The 15,626-nt window shown below is 35.1% G+C and overlaps 1 protein-coding gene across 2 annotated transcripts in view; it reads right to left on the reverse strand.

The window, feature by feature from the left end:
• The window catches only part of SPAG16 (sperm associated antigen 16), a gene marked incomplete at both ends in the record, with an annotated part of 885,965 nt that overhangs the window by 367,329 nt on the left and 503,010 nt on the right, over positions 1–15,626 (reverse strand). For both annotated transcript variants that reach the window (XM_082657932.1, XM_082657931.1), the window contains one exon: positions 1,957–2,083. In XM_082657932.1, coding sequence (XP_082514058.1) covers positions 1,957–2,083 — 127 coding nt within the window. The remainder of the gene's footprint in view (positions 1–1,956; positions 2,084–15,626) is intronic.

A 15,626-nucleotide genomic window follows, 5' to 3' on the forward strand; every position in this document is an offset into this window, starting at 1 on the left:
CTCTTAATTCATGGCTGATACACTTTTCCCACAGTGCCCCTTGACTGCTGCCCCTTGACATGCTGCAACATGTGAAGTTGTGTCTAAGGTATTTGTCATTCTACCATTAGCTGTTTTTCTATAATAAGTGAACCTAAGGTCGCCTTATTCTCTATTTATCCTAAATCAATTTGCCTCAGAGGACTAAATAGAGCCTCCCATAATGAACTTGGGTCCCTGTTCATACTATCTGGATGCTCATCATCATATTCCTTTATTGATGTCAATAATGCATTGTGTACGGGAAGATAAATGGGAAACATTACAAGTTCCATTTCTTTCCTGACTCACGAACCATAAAATATGGATTTTTTTTCTTTTTAGTATAGACTCTTACATTATCCTCATCAAATGTTGCTAAGAACAAATATGGCGACCCTGTTTTGCATATTTTGACATGCCTCAAATTACTAAAGTGTGTGCTCAATTAGTTGTGTTTGCTCTTTCCTGAATCTTTAATCCCTTCCTCTCCCCTACCGCTAAGCAAATAAACATGCTGTCTCCTATTTGAACAAGGGAGACCTCTATTTGGATCCTACAGGTATAGACTTTTCTCTTCTTCATCTCCACAGCCAAACTCTTTGAAAGTGTAGTTCCCAAATTCCATCTCCATTTCTTCACATCTATTTCACTTCTGAAGCCACAGTAACCCAGAATTATCTAGTTTTAACACGAAAAATCCCACAACCCAGGAAAACTCTCAGTCTTAGCTAGATAAACTGGGACAGTTGGTCACCTTTAAACCCCTTTTCTTTCCTCCCATTATCTCCACATCCAGTCACTCTTCAAATTGTAAGAGTTAAACCCCTTATCTTGAATCCATACTTTACTTCATACTCTCACAGTCTCCTAGTTCAAATTCTCATCTGCTCACAGCCTACTGCACAAGCCTCCTATATGAGAATGACTCCCTTAACTCTACTATCAAATTAATCTTTCTAAAAGGCTAACCTGATTGTGTTACCCTGTTTGCTTAACATGCTTTAATAGACTCCTTCTGAAAACTATAAAATTTCAATCAGATACTTAATGATCTTGTCCTTGTCCATCTGTATACTCTTGCTTGTTTTTTCTTCCTCCTTCCTTAAGCTCTATTCAAACATATTATTACTCTCAGAATATGCCTTTGTAGTCTCATACTTCTATGGCTTTGTACATGCACTGCTGTTTCCTGGAATCCATCTTCTCGAGATTACCTGGTATATCCTACTTACCCTCCAAATCTCAGCTCAAGCACAGCCTCCTCTTGGAAGCCATCCACAGCCTTCTAGGCAGATAAGAGTTCTTCTTGCTTTTCCCCTGCGTCTTGTATCCTCTTCCATTTTAACACATACCTCATTGCATTAAAATCTCGTTTCTCCTTCCTTTCCAAGCTACAAAGTCCTTAAGGAGAGGTGCTATGCGTTTCCCTGTCATATGTAATGTATCAGCAGAGTTTCTATCTCAATAAAAAATTGTTGGGCTTCCCTGGTGGTGCAGTGGTTAGGAGTCCGCCTGCCGATGCAGGGGACACAGGTTCGTGCCCCGGTCCAGGAAGATCCCACGTGCTGCGGAGTGGCTAGGACCATGAGCCATGGCCACTGAGCCTGTGCGTCCGGAGCCTGTGCTCCGCAACGGGAGAGGCCACAACAGTGAGAGGCCCAAGTACCGCAAAAAAAAAAAAAAAAAAAAAAAAAAAAAAAAAAAATTGTTGCATTAATGTTTAATGAAGTAATTACATTATTTTTATAGTCCTACTTTTAGGAGGCTGGGTACATAAAAGCACATAGACAAGATCTTGTAAATAGGAACTTATTACCATTCTTTTAACCTACATGCCCCTGTACAATTACTTCATAAATTGTACCTAATACCTGAAAAGTGACTAAGAGTAACTAGACCTACCAAAATTGGAAAAAGTGTTGATGATTTGCTTACCGTTCTTGCATCCCATGCAGACAGGGACTTATCTGCAGAACCTGTGAGAAGAATGTTGGAGCAAGGAAAAAACTCGATGCTGTTCACAGAGTCTGTATGTCCATACAAAGTGCATCTGCATCTTTCACTGTATAGAGAAACAGTAAGAGTTAAAGCTGTAGGACTTAGCGCTACATGTTTCTTATGCTGTCTATATAATGCTAACAAAGATAGTTCAAGTATCTGAGGCATAAAGTAGCTTTACAAGTGGCAAGATGTACAAAAATAACATTTTAAAAGGAGAGTTCTACAACCACCTTATATTCTAAGCACTTTATAGAATTAGCAGCATAAAATTGACTAAATTTAAATTACATTCAATTTATAAAGTCAGTTGGTAAAGTCATCTTTATACTACCTCATTTATTCCTTATCATGAAATGACTACTTAAAAACTGTTCCCATCTCATAAAGGAATATACTGAGGAAGAAAACATTTCATAATACGGGAAGACCAGAGAAACTTCTTTAAGTTGCTCAGTGTCTCTTCCTCCCCCCGCCCCACCCCCACCTCAGCTGCTTGGGTTTACATTAGAATCACCTGAGATACTTTTAGAAGATACTCCACCTCAAGCCCCAGACATTCTGTTTCACTGGATCTGAGATGGAGCCTGAGCAGAAGTGTGAATTAACAAATCTAAACCCATGGTTCTCAAAGTGTTTTACCCAGACCAGCAGCATCAGCATCCCTTGGGAACATATCAGAAATGCAAATTGGGCCTCATCCTAAACCCACTGAATCAGAAACTCTGGGGCTGGGGCCCAACTGTCTGTGTTTTACAAGCTCTCCAGTTGATTCGATACTCACAGAAGTCTGAGAACCACTGATTTAAATGATTAGAAATAACTCATAAGGAAAGACAACTGCAGCTTTGCCTTTTGCCATTTTATGAAAGGACTGTTTCTTAATGAAGCAGGATATATTCATAGAGCAGTATCACTTCTCATTTGTAATGTTTGATTGTCTTTTAATTAACTTTATTTATAAACCTACTTTAAAAATAGAGCAGAAACAGGATAACTAATAATGCTGAGAACAGAGGAGTCAATATCTAGTTATCTAGTATGATAACTATATCTAGTATGATAACAATATCTAGTTATCTAGTATGATAACCAGCTTATTAAGCTCTGATCAGCTGATGGCTGTCTGGCTTGAGCCATGCCATACGTGACAGTATGGTGGAGTGGAAAAAACCCTGCTATGGGAGCTGGTAGCCTGGGTTCCAGTCTTAACTTTGACAAGAACTAGCAGGGTTACCATAGAGAAGTTATTAACCTCAGTGGCAGTAGGGGTCCTTCTTGTGAGAATGAGATTACTTAATCTGATACACTGAGAGGTACAATCTAGCTTCGACAATCTGAGATTTTTGACCAAGGTTGTAAATGTAAAAGGCAAGGGAAGGAGTCAAATTGAGCATAACATCTAAGAACTGTTTGGGGCAAAGTTAGTTCCTTACTTAAATTTTGGCTTTTTTGAGAAGTTAGAAAATATTAAGATTTATGTGGATACGTATGTAAGTTACTCAGTTTTGCCCCTTGATTGAGACTTTTCATATCAAACTGAAGTATTATAGTACTTAATGTCAGGAACAAGGAAATAAAATCAATAAATTCATTAATCAGGGCCATTTTGTATCTGTTTCTTTATCTTAATATTTCTGAGAGAGGCTGATAATATTTTGATCATTAAGGCTGATGAAAGGTCAATATATACCAGGGGTCAGAAACCATGGCCCATGGCTGGCTGCCTATTTTCGCAAAGAATGATTTATTGGAACACATCAATTTGTTTACACATGTCTATCGCTGCTTTCCCATGACAACAGCAGAGTTGCACAGTTATGAGAGACCATATGGTTCACAAGCCTAAAATATTTAATACCTGACCCCTCAAAAATATATTTGGATATTTGTAAGTATGCTCAGATTTTATTTATGACATTTTTTTGAGATGTGTGCTAAAACTTACAGGATAAATTCTTTTCTTTTCTTTTTAAAGAAGTACTGTTTTATGCAGAAATTTTACCTGCTGTTTTCTAATGATTCTCAAAATATAAGTATAAAACATTTCTTTAAATGTTTATATTCCAAAGCCCACTACATTGACATAATCATCTTTAACTATTAGAGTAATTGCTCCAGATATAGCTCTATGACAGAGAAAAAGAGAGATTGATTTCATAAAAAAATGAAAATTATATATTATATAATGTAGTAAATTATTAAATTAAATTATATAAGAAAGTCAATAGTTTATTATGAAATATCATTCTCTAAAAAACATCCTCACATTAAGAAAATACTAAGTATGTTATTTTTAGTCATATTTCATTTATAGAAAGTATAATTTAAAAAGGAAATGTTTATAATTATAACATGTATATAATTCCTCCCATTTTTCTTTTATTCACCTACCAATTTTTTGAAATCATTTTGTTAATCTTACAATGTCAAAAATTATAACACACACATATGATCAGTAATCACAAATCCCAGTGTTGCTCAGTGCCTCCCATCCTCCTAGTGTTCAATTAGTATCTATTTAAATTAATCCTCTGAACCCATACTTTTATATATTTTCTTGATTATTCAGTACTTCAAGAGCAATTCTGAATGGTTGTAATATCTTGGGAACATCAGTTCTCCTCCTCCAATGTTTGTGGAGGAATGTTTCACTGTCTCATACCAGGGGCAAAGTCTGAGGCCAGCCGAATCTCTCTTCCCTTTCCTGCCTAACTTCCTTTGTGGATGATTTGCTTTTTACACCCATAGCCCTAACAGTTCTTTTGCAAACACTGGAGTTCAGAAATTTCACCATGGCATGGCTTGATAGCAATTTCCGTCTTAGACTTTTGTTATCCTAGTAAGTAGTTATTCTTTCACTATATCTTTGTTTTTCTCTTCCATTTATTCTGCTTTTTTTTCTTTTTTCCCCCTTAAGAACACCAGCTATGTTTTATTTTGTCTCATTTTCCTCTACATTTAACATTTTCTCTATAATCCTTGTATCCTTATATATATATATATATATAAAATTTATTTTTCATACCTGTTCTTTATAATTCTTAGTTGTGGTTATTTGTGTGTCTGTGAAGAGAGAGCAATCAAAAACCTTTATTTATGTTTTTGATTTCACTTTTTTCCTAATATTTCTCAGTCTGCTTTCCCTCTGCATCTATTGTCTTATAAAATCATAATAAAATGCTTTAGCTCTTTTGATGTTCTATTTTATTATGTAAAATCAACTTGAAATATAGCATTTTGGGCTTCCCTGGTGGCAGAGTGGTTAAGAATCTGCCAGTTCAGGGGACACAGGTTTGAGCCCTGGTCCGGGAAGATCCCACATGCCGTGGAGCAACTAAGCCCGTGCACCACAACTACTGAGCCTGTGCTCTAGAGCCCACGAGCCACAACTACTGAGCCCGCATGCCACAACTACTGAAGCCCGTGCGCCTAGAGCCCGTGCTCCACAACAAGAGAAGCCACCGCAAGGAGAAGCCCGCGCACCGCAACAAAGAGCAGCCCCCGCTCGCCACAACTAGAGAAAGCCCATGCTCAGCAACAAAGACCCAATGCAGCCAAAAATAAATAAAATCAAAATAAATAAATTTATTAAAAAAAGAAATACAGCATTTCTGTAATTTGACTGAAAATATAGAGGACTTTTTGTCTGAATTATTGGTAACTTTACTTATGTAATTCCTTGTGCACTGTATGATCTTCAGTGGAATTTGGTTTATATTCATTTATTCTTCAATTTTTACAATTCATCATCAGTTCTGGGTTGGTTTCTTTTTATTATGACTTAACATTATATGGGACAGCTACTTGCTAAAGATTAATGGCAAAAGGAGGGAAATTAGATTTAGGTTAACTCTAATTTCTAATCAGATTTGCTATCTTCCCAAAAGACTTCTCACTGAGTGTGTTACTGGCTTGATTCCTGAAGTTCATCTTTCCTCCACTTTTATATTTTAAAGTACAGATGTAGCTTGTTGCTAAACTTCTCAAGTCACAGGCTCTATATTAACTCTAAAGGCCCCTGTCTCCCTTACCACCCTCAACCTGCCTCACCTCCGGCAGTTTCCTTGATCTCCTTTATCCAGCAATAAAACTGTCTTGCTGGGATTTGTGCTACAATGATAAAGTAACCAGTACTGTGCCTCTCCCTCCACAACAAACAACTATAAAATGACACAAATTATATGAGGCAACTGTTTTCTGGCACTGAACTAAACACAGCACAGGATGGGAAACCTTGAGCAAAGAAAAAAATTCAAAGAGCTCCATGACCTCCCTGACTTTCTCCTTGGAAGCACTTCCCTGCTATCAAATATAGTAGTAGAACCCCAGTAGATTTGAAGTCTCACTGAGCCAAGAGGAAATGGGAATAGTTTGACCTGCTGCTATGCCTGAAATTTGCAGTGAAGGGTATGTGAGAAAAGGGAGCTGCATGGGAAATGGCAGTAGTTTGCGTGGGGATTTGCTGTGAATTGTTGGCCAAGGTCTAGATGGTATTTCGACAGAGTAAGACTCTACAAGCCCTGTGTGGTTGAGTGCCGTACGATGATACCAGAGACCAGGAACTGTTGGAAGACACTGGACTTTAATCCCAACCAGGGTGGGTTGAGTGCTGTACAATGATATCAGAGACCAGGTACTGATGGAAGACACTGGACTTTAATCCCAACTAGAGCGGAGGGAACTCAGTAGGCACCTCAGACTTTCAGTTGTGACTACAGAAAAGCACCCACCATAGGAGTAAGGGTCAGGTTCATGAATTAAGTTCAAAATCAAAATAGACTTGTCCTTACCAAGAATAAAACTAAGCCTGAAAGGGCAAAAAATTATCTGCCTATAATTAAACAGATTGCCAGAACAGAACTCACTACCTTTTGTAGAAAGATCACTTAATATAGACTTTCTACAATTTGCTATTAACAACATCCAGCATATAATTAAAAAAAAAAATTGGTACACATGTGAAGAGGTGAAAAATGTGACCCATAATCAAGTAAAAAGCTCAGTAGTAGAAACAGACTCTAAGATGAATCAAATGTTGGTAATCAAAGATCAAGACTTCAACCATATATCATAAGTATGTTTAAGGATTTAAAGAAACAGTTATAATGGGTGTACAAATAGAGACTCTCAGACAATAAATGGAAACTATAAAAAAAAAGAATTGATAAGTATAACACATGAAACAAAGTTTATTGCATGAGCAAAATAGTAAGTTGGATACTGCAGAAAAAAGGATCAGTGAACTTGAATAAGATCAATAGAACATACCTAAATTGAAGAACAGAGAAAAAAATATTGAAAAACCATAGATAGAGCCCCAGTCATCAGTGGGGGTAATCGCATGGTCTAACACAGGAATAACAGGGTTTTCAGAGGTGGCGGGTAGGTGTAGAGGAGGAGGGAAAGAGAAAAGGGTCAGAACATTTTTGAAAGAATAGTGGCTAAAGTGTTCCTCAATTGGATGAGAAGTACCAATGTACAGATCCAAGAAGCTCAGGAAAATCCAAGCATAATTAAGAATAGACAGAACACACCTAAGCATATCATAGTAAAACTGCTAAAAACAAAATCTTAAAAAAAATCTGACAGTCACAATCAATGAAAGAAACATAACATGTAGGAAACAATGATGTCAATGGCAACTGACCTCTCAACAGAAACAATAGACAGAATACAATAAAACAACATTTTTAAGGGCTGAAAATGCAATAATCAGTTAAAATACCTTCAATAATGAAAACAGAACAACTTTTCAGATAAATGAAAGCTGAGAAAATTCGTCACCAGCAGGTCTTTCCTATATGAATGCTGAAGAGAAGGTATTCAGACTGAATGGAAAGGACACCAGATGGATACATCTGTATACAGAAAAGAATATCATCATCTGAAATGATAAATATATGGGTAAATGTAAAACATCTTTTTCTAATTTTTAAAAGATATCTGGCTAAAGTAAAGATACCATCATTGTACTGGGCAGTGTTTTAAGTACGTAAAAGTAAAATACAAGACAGCAAAATCACGAAGATGGGGTAAACATGGAATTACACTGTTTTAAGGTCCTTACATATTAGATGAAGTAGTACCATATTAACTCATTAGATTGTGATTAAAAATAATAAATTGTTGATTATTACAACAATATACTTTAATCTCAATAATACTGAATAAAAGAATCCAGATAAATATGTCTATGTATCATATAATTAAATTCATATGAAGTTCAAGAACAGACACTCTATGGTTATAGAAACCAGACAGTGTTTGCTATGGGGAGTGGGCTTTCATTAGATGAATGGGAAATTTCCTGTGGTCATAGAAATGGCCTATATCTTCATTAGTTTTAAAGGTATATACATTTGTCAAAACTCATCTAATTGAACACTTAATAAGCTGCCCATTTCACTGTATATATTACCTTGACTAAACAATTAAAAATAAATAACACTTTTCAGAATACGTTTTCCTTCTGGCTTCACTCTCCTGGTATGTGGGACACAATAACTACTTAATATACATTTCTGTGAATAATTGAATACTTATAGTGATCCTATTCTCTTATCAAGTACATCTCCATATGTGCATGTGTCAATTGCATGCATCTTCATAGATGGATAAAGAATCTTTAATATTTGGAACAGCTATACCATTAACATATATATCTCTGTTTTCTAAAGGCATGCATAACGTAGTTACTGGGAAGTCTTTTATGTTTAATTAAAAAGGAAATATAAAGAAATAGACAAACAAAAATCCACAAAAGATTTAATAGAAAAACATGAGAGAAAATAAAACAATACAGATAACTGCATAAAAAAGATGTGTGAACAACATCAGCAAAATATTAAAGAATGATTACTATTTCTAACCTCCTGTGAGTTATTACTGAAAGATAGTTCCACCTCTGACAAAGTTAAGCATTGCTATTTGCAAGTAGTTCATTAGTGGTAACTTTTTAAAAGGCTGTATTTATTAAATAGAATAAACCTGAATAGAATTTCTATTATTTTTTAATTGAAGCATTTCAACCTATAAATAAGTATGCTCTTACCTTAATCTTTTTTACAGAGAGAATTTGCCAAAAAACTAAAAAGTCTCCTATTTGCAAAATCTGGTACTATTTTTAAGGCAAATGCAACAGTATTATAAATATGATTATACCTGTTTCATCACAATGAAAATATAACATGTACACAGAAAATGTATAATTTAGAAATGTGTGTCCTTACATATGTGCACTATTGTGTCCTTCCATATTATGTGCACTGTGCACATTCAAAACTTATATTCAGGCTTTGTCTGTTGTCACTAAAACCCAATTTAATTATTTGGGAGTGTATTCAGTTATGGTAGTGGGATAGAGGGAGAGATTCCTCAATGATTTATTCTAGCGCTCATAGTTTCCCAAACAAAAAGAAAAAGCTGGGTCTTCATATAGCTTAAAGGAAGAAAGAACTGCTCAAGGGGGCAAGAAATCTGCTCCCAAGTCACTTGTTTAATGTGTGGGGCATTCCAGGTAGACAGGCTGCAAGACCAGGCTTGTAAGAGATTAATTAGCTGCCAGAGAAGGAAGTCCCTCCCATTCAGAATTCTTTGCAAGGTGAAAATGGACTAAAGTGATGGAGCATGACAGCACCGCAAGGGATGGAAATTATTTGTACATTTCCATCAAAAACATAAACCCTGAAGCCTGATGCAATTTTATCTCTGTTGCTCTGTCTGCTGTTTTCTTATCATTTTTGTAGGGAGAAGTTAGTTCACAAGAAAAAGCCCTTTATTAACCCACCTCCTGCTTTTACTTTATTTCCCCTTTTTTCTTCTGTCTCTCTCCTTGCCCACCTTGATTCAATTTATTAGTCTGGTAACTGAAGGATGAATATTTCTCTGAATTTTGAACTTGCTATAAAACAAAGTGATCTGCTCTTCTAGAGCAAACGCCTTTTCTTCTAAAATGTATTTCCCATTTGTAACTTGTAAGAGGGCACCGTTTTAACACAGTTCTCCCTTGTGAGGCATTAAATTTTAAAGGTTTTATTTCCTTTGGTGTGTTGGCTGTAACACTATTAATATTGGATATGAAACTGTACTTTTGAAACTTCAAGCTTGTATGAACTTTCAGATCAACAAAATGTGGTTAATGGAATTATGGAACATTTACAAAAGGCAACAGCAACATATATTCAAGTGAATATGAAGAAAAAGGGTAAAAATTTTATCTATCCTTGTTTTGAAAAAAAATACTGGAATTCATTATCTTATTAACCCTTAGTAAGACCTGAATTTTATTTTATTTCATTTTATTTATTTACTTAGTTTTTACTCTACAGGTTTATTTCAAAAATTTAGTAATTCTGGCAATTCCTTTGCTTCATAAAGAGCTGAAATCAATAGCAATTTCAGCATTCTCATTTTGTTTTACAACGCATTTCATCATTTTCCATTTGGCGGCATCTTATTTGTCCTCTCTTTTTGTCCCTAACCCTCTAAAAGGGCAACCCATGTCCCTACATTTTTTTTTTTTTCATTTTGTACTTGAATGATAAAAACTCTCCTAGTTCCTTAACTTTTTACAATAAATCTTAAAACTTCCCTCATATTACTGCACCAGGCTTTAATCAGGAGAAGATTATTCCTGATCCCATCTCTTTTATTTTTTAAAAATTTTTATTGGAGAATAGTTGATTTACAATGTTGTGTAAGTTTCTGCTGTACAGCAAAGTGAATCAGTTATACATATACATATGTCCACTCTTTTTAAGATTCTTTTCCCATATAGGTCATTACAGAGTACTGAGTAGAGTTCCCTGTGCTATACAGTAGGTCCTTATCAGTTATCTATTTTATATATAGTGGTGTGTATATGTCAATCCCAATCACCCAATTTATCCCTCCTCCCCTCCCCTTCCCCCCCTGGTAACCATAAGTCTGTTTTCTACATCTGTGACTCTATTTCTGTCTTGCAAGTAAAAGACCTGGATTTCAAATAGTATTTATATAATTGAGCCAACATATAATGATAACATTTATCACAAGGCTTATCTGAAATAAAAATTCTTTATGAAATACTTAAATCTAATAGGCTAACATGAGCATAAGTGAAACATATTTAAATCATCATACTACAACTATAACATCCAAGTTGAATGAGTGATTCCTCCCACCCACTATCATATTTTTAAAAGTTTATACATAAGCTATTTTAAAAATCCATCTGAATTTCCATCTCAGTAAGGCAAAGTTCTCCAGTGACATCCAAATTTTGACTTAAAAAGTTAACATTTTAGTTAATGTTATTTTATATTACTCAAATAATATAAAATCCTTTATTGTGCAACAGTTTCTTTGTGAACATAAAATTCAATTGAACATTTAATGGAGGGAGTGATATTCCAATAAAATCTACCAGGGAGTATACCACAAACCCTATCTTAAAGTTCACCATAATCTACTGTGAAAGAATAATCGATTATGTGGTCTGAGTGTCTCAGCCAGGAAAGAGCATCAATAGGCCACAGCTCCTAGACAAAAAAATTTTTTTGACCAAAACCCTTGACAATAAATACACTATCTGAGAATTACTCCCAAATGGTAATAAAACCCCACTCCACATATGTAAAGGGCAGATTCCCGTCAACCTCAAATACCTGGAATGCATCCAGCATTTGGGGAATAAAAGCAAAAGGTGAATAAATAAAATAACCATAATTTAGCCGGGGGCTTGCTCAGAGTACCCTCAAGTCCTCACTCAGACTTGTTAAATAGTCACCTGAACTGTTTTTGCAAAGGGTGTGAGCACAGGGCGGGGGTTACAGAGGCTGGAGTAGTGCCCACTGATAACAGTGAGGAAAAAGCGGACGCTCGGCAGTAAATGGCAGTAAACTGGATAATGGAAAAAATTAAAATAAAAAGACTCAATTTTGAAATGGCAAACTGAGGCAAATGAATGAAGACAAAAGCAAATAACTATATTTCAACAGTTTCTATTACATTTAACACTGTAGTTTAAGTTGATATCTATTGAACATTTATTATTCTAAGTAACTTGCACACCTTAACACTGTGAAGTGTAGTTGGCCCTCATTATTCAAGGATTCCATATATGCAAATTGCCTGCTTGCTAACATGTATTTATAACCCCCAAATCAATGTTCTGCAGGCATTCACATATGTGGGAATGCAGACCAGCAACAAAATTGAGTCACATGACGTGCACATTTCCAACTGAGGTCCAACTAGACCATGCTCTGCCTTCTTGTTTCAGCTCTCACAACTTAAACAGTGTCCTTTTTGCAGTCAATTGAGTGCCATCTTTTTTGCATTTTTGTGCTTTTTCTGGTAATTTTAGTGATCTTGCTGTTTAAAATGGTCCCTGAGTGCAGTGTTCCTGCAGTTAGATCAGTCTTTAAAAGAACTTTGGCTTCTAAAAATCCTAATTAAAACTATCTAATACCTTGTTTTTTATATACAAAGAAGGTCGAAAGGGTTGTTTCGAAGCACATCTTTCTTAGAAAAGGGCTTTAAAGAAAAAAGGAAATAAATTAGGTTTAAAGGTGATTGTGATCAACTTCATTAACTGTAAATTGATCAATAGATGTAACATTAAATAATTTAAACACAAAAGCCATTTCTGAAATCATCTATTTAAACTTCTCTCCAAAATATTTAAATATATTAAATTTAAACATATTAAGATCACAAGTAGCCACAGTGATACTTTAAAGCTTACACCTCTTTTCCTTTCCATGTCAATTCCCCGAAAGAGATCTTAGTCAGAAAGCAGATATCAGGAATGGGAAAAGTCAATGACAAAAGGCAAGATCTCTAGTCACAGAAGAAGCACGGCTGTAGGAGAGTAGGGTTTCCAGCAAAAAAGCAAAGCAGAAAGGAGAGAAAGCAGGGCTAGAATGAGGGGGAAAAATCCTTAGAACATCCAGGGACTGGGTTGTTTGAGAAAAGAAATTTCAATCCAGCTGTTTCCTCATACTCAGAGCTTTCATTAAAAACTCAGTGTCTTCTGATCACAAAGGGGTACAAAGCTGAATCTGTCACGTTATCCTGCTCATTCCCTTCATAGCACCAATCACTAAGTGAAATTAACTTGACTACTTAAGTCATTGTACCCTCTCCCCACCATTAGCCCTGTCTAGAGTTGCACTCCATGAGGACTCTGGCCTTATCTGTCATGTTCTGTGGCTGAAGAGTAGTACATAGTGGGTCCAGAATCAATAATAATTTATTATTATTAATGAAACTGCAAATCTTCATTGTTTGTGAAGAGACACCATTACCTGCCAGTATTTAACCCTCAATCCAATATCCTTCTCTTTGAACTTAATTGTTAAATATTGAATATATTGTTTAAAAATAAACTACCTGAGTTTTATGTTGATTTCAATTAGCTAAAAAGGAAAGGATTGTATGATCAACACAAATGATCCAAGAATTAATTCCCCCTGAAGGAGCTTTAGAAACTGCCAGTATTTCAGTTTTTATTTTCTCATCTAAAAGCAGAATTTAGTTAGCATAAACTTCTGATCTTAATTCACAAGCTTACTCTTAGGAATGAAAGCTTTTTAAAAGTATTAAGCTGAAAAATCTTATGTTACTATGCTTGATGGTATCAATCTGAGGATCCCATTTTTCCACTGTGTTACTTTTAAATGTCTGTAAAAATGAGTACTTTTAAATGTTTGGATTAGGATAGAACTACTGGTAAAGAAAATGTGAGAAAATATTTTAAGCCTATCAGGGAAACTTCAGTCGTGCCATATATGTTATTCATGGCAGAGAGAGGGAAGTTAGGAGTTGTGAAATGCGTCCTTCCTAGGCTTTGAGTATGAGTACCTCCACGGTTCTCTCAAACTCTGGACGTGCTTTCCCTGACACCCTTACACTTCCTTGAGGCTTTCCTAGACTCATCCTCCATGAAAACCCCACCTGAAAATAATCCATGCTGCTTGCCAAATCCCTTAGGGTATTTTCCTTTGTTTCTAATACATATTTACACTTAGTGGCTTTTCCACTTCATAATTCTTAACCTGTGCTAATGAAATGAGAAGGATGCATGAGAAGGCTTCCTTTAAACTAATATCCTCCCTCCCATTTCTCTTGGGCCCATTTCACCTGAGTGTACTGAGTGTATTTTTAATAGTTACCTTCTAAATTTTTTCATAAATACTATATAAAAACCATAATAAAGTCCTTTCTTTTTTCTTCTTACAGAAGAAGCAATTCTAATTGCAGGAATATGAGTTCATATAAGAAAATAAACAAATAAGATAGTAAGTTGGTGGGAAAATAAATATTCAGGGTCATGCAGGACCTTGTAATAACCTTTAAATTATATGATTAAGTCACTTGTCTGTATTTGGATCTGTTCTTGATTATAGAAATAATTTTGCTCTATTGATATCTTTAAACAAGGTATATCCACTTTATTTCCTATATGTTACAATTGTAATATGGAGAACAAAATTCAGAATAGAGGGCACTTAAAAGCAGCCATGAATGTGTAAGCAAATCAGTCAGATCGGTCTCAGATTCAGTGAATAGAAAGAGATACTTTAATAGTAATAATAGTAAATTACGCTCTACTTGCACCTTAGTCTTCTAAACAACTTGAAAATTATTTTCTCTTTCTGAAATGTCTATCTAAATAATAGCTGGATTATAAGAGACATGACTTCTAAAAGCATCTCATTTTTTATCTGTAACAAACTAATTAATGAAACGCTGATCATAAAGAATACCACAGGAAGGATTTGAGGTAGCAGATTTTAAAGGATATTTAAAGAATATGTTTTCTTGCCACAATTTCATTTATTCAATGGATTTTAAAGGATATTTAAAGAATATATTTTCTTGCCACAATTTCATTTATTCAATGGTCTCTACCTTTCATATTGAAACTGAAGTTCTCTCTTTTCTTGGTCATTCATCTAGTAGTCCATTAAAATATGTCACCTAAGGTGTGTTTCTCCTCTTTATTAAAATGAATTATATATTAGGGCTCACTGCATTTTACTGCCACCATTATGGCTACTCACACCTCCTCCTCATAAAATCACACAAACGCTGAACTAACTAATGCTTTTAAAGGAAACTACCTTCTGTAAAGAATATATTAGACCAAATTTGAGAAAAGACACACATGCTTTTCTTTATAACATCATATTGCACTAACTTTTCCTAACGTCCATCTGCTGTTTTTCCACCTCAAATTGATGTTAGGATCTGAATAAGTTGTTGGAAAAGTTCTGCAGGATCCTACAGATTATTATAAAGCTAATCATAATAATAATCATTGCCTTGGCTGTATGATGGAATGTCACCAACCTAAAGATGAGGTTCATAAACAAAACGCCATTTGTAACCCTCATTTACCGTGTGCTTTTTACCTCTCATACTTGACGTGTTCAAATCAGGGACAGAACTTTGTAGTGAGGACCCATATACAAATACAGTAAAGTGGCCAGCTTAATATATGGAAATGCCATTTTGTTTCACAAGGTTATAAATATGTCCTATTGTGTCTTTATATTTTATGACCTCTATTTTATTCCTTGGTAAATTTATATATGACATATCCAATCAAGAATTTAAAA

The sequence above is a fragment of the Grampus griseus genome, assembly GCF_964374135.1.
Source record: "Grampus griseus genome assembly, chromosome: 7".
NCBI classification, from domain to species: domain Eukaryota; kingdom Metazoa; phylum Chordata; class Mammalia; order Artiodactyla; family Delphinidae; genus Grampus; species Grampus griseus.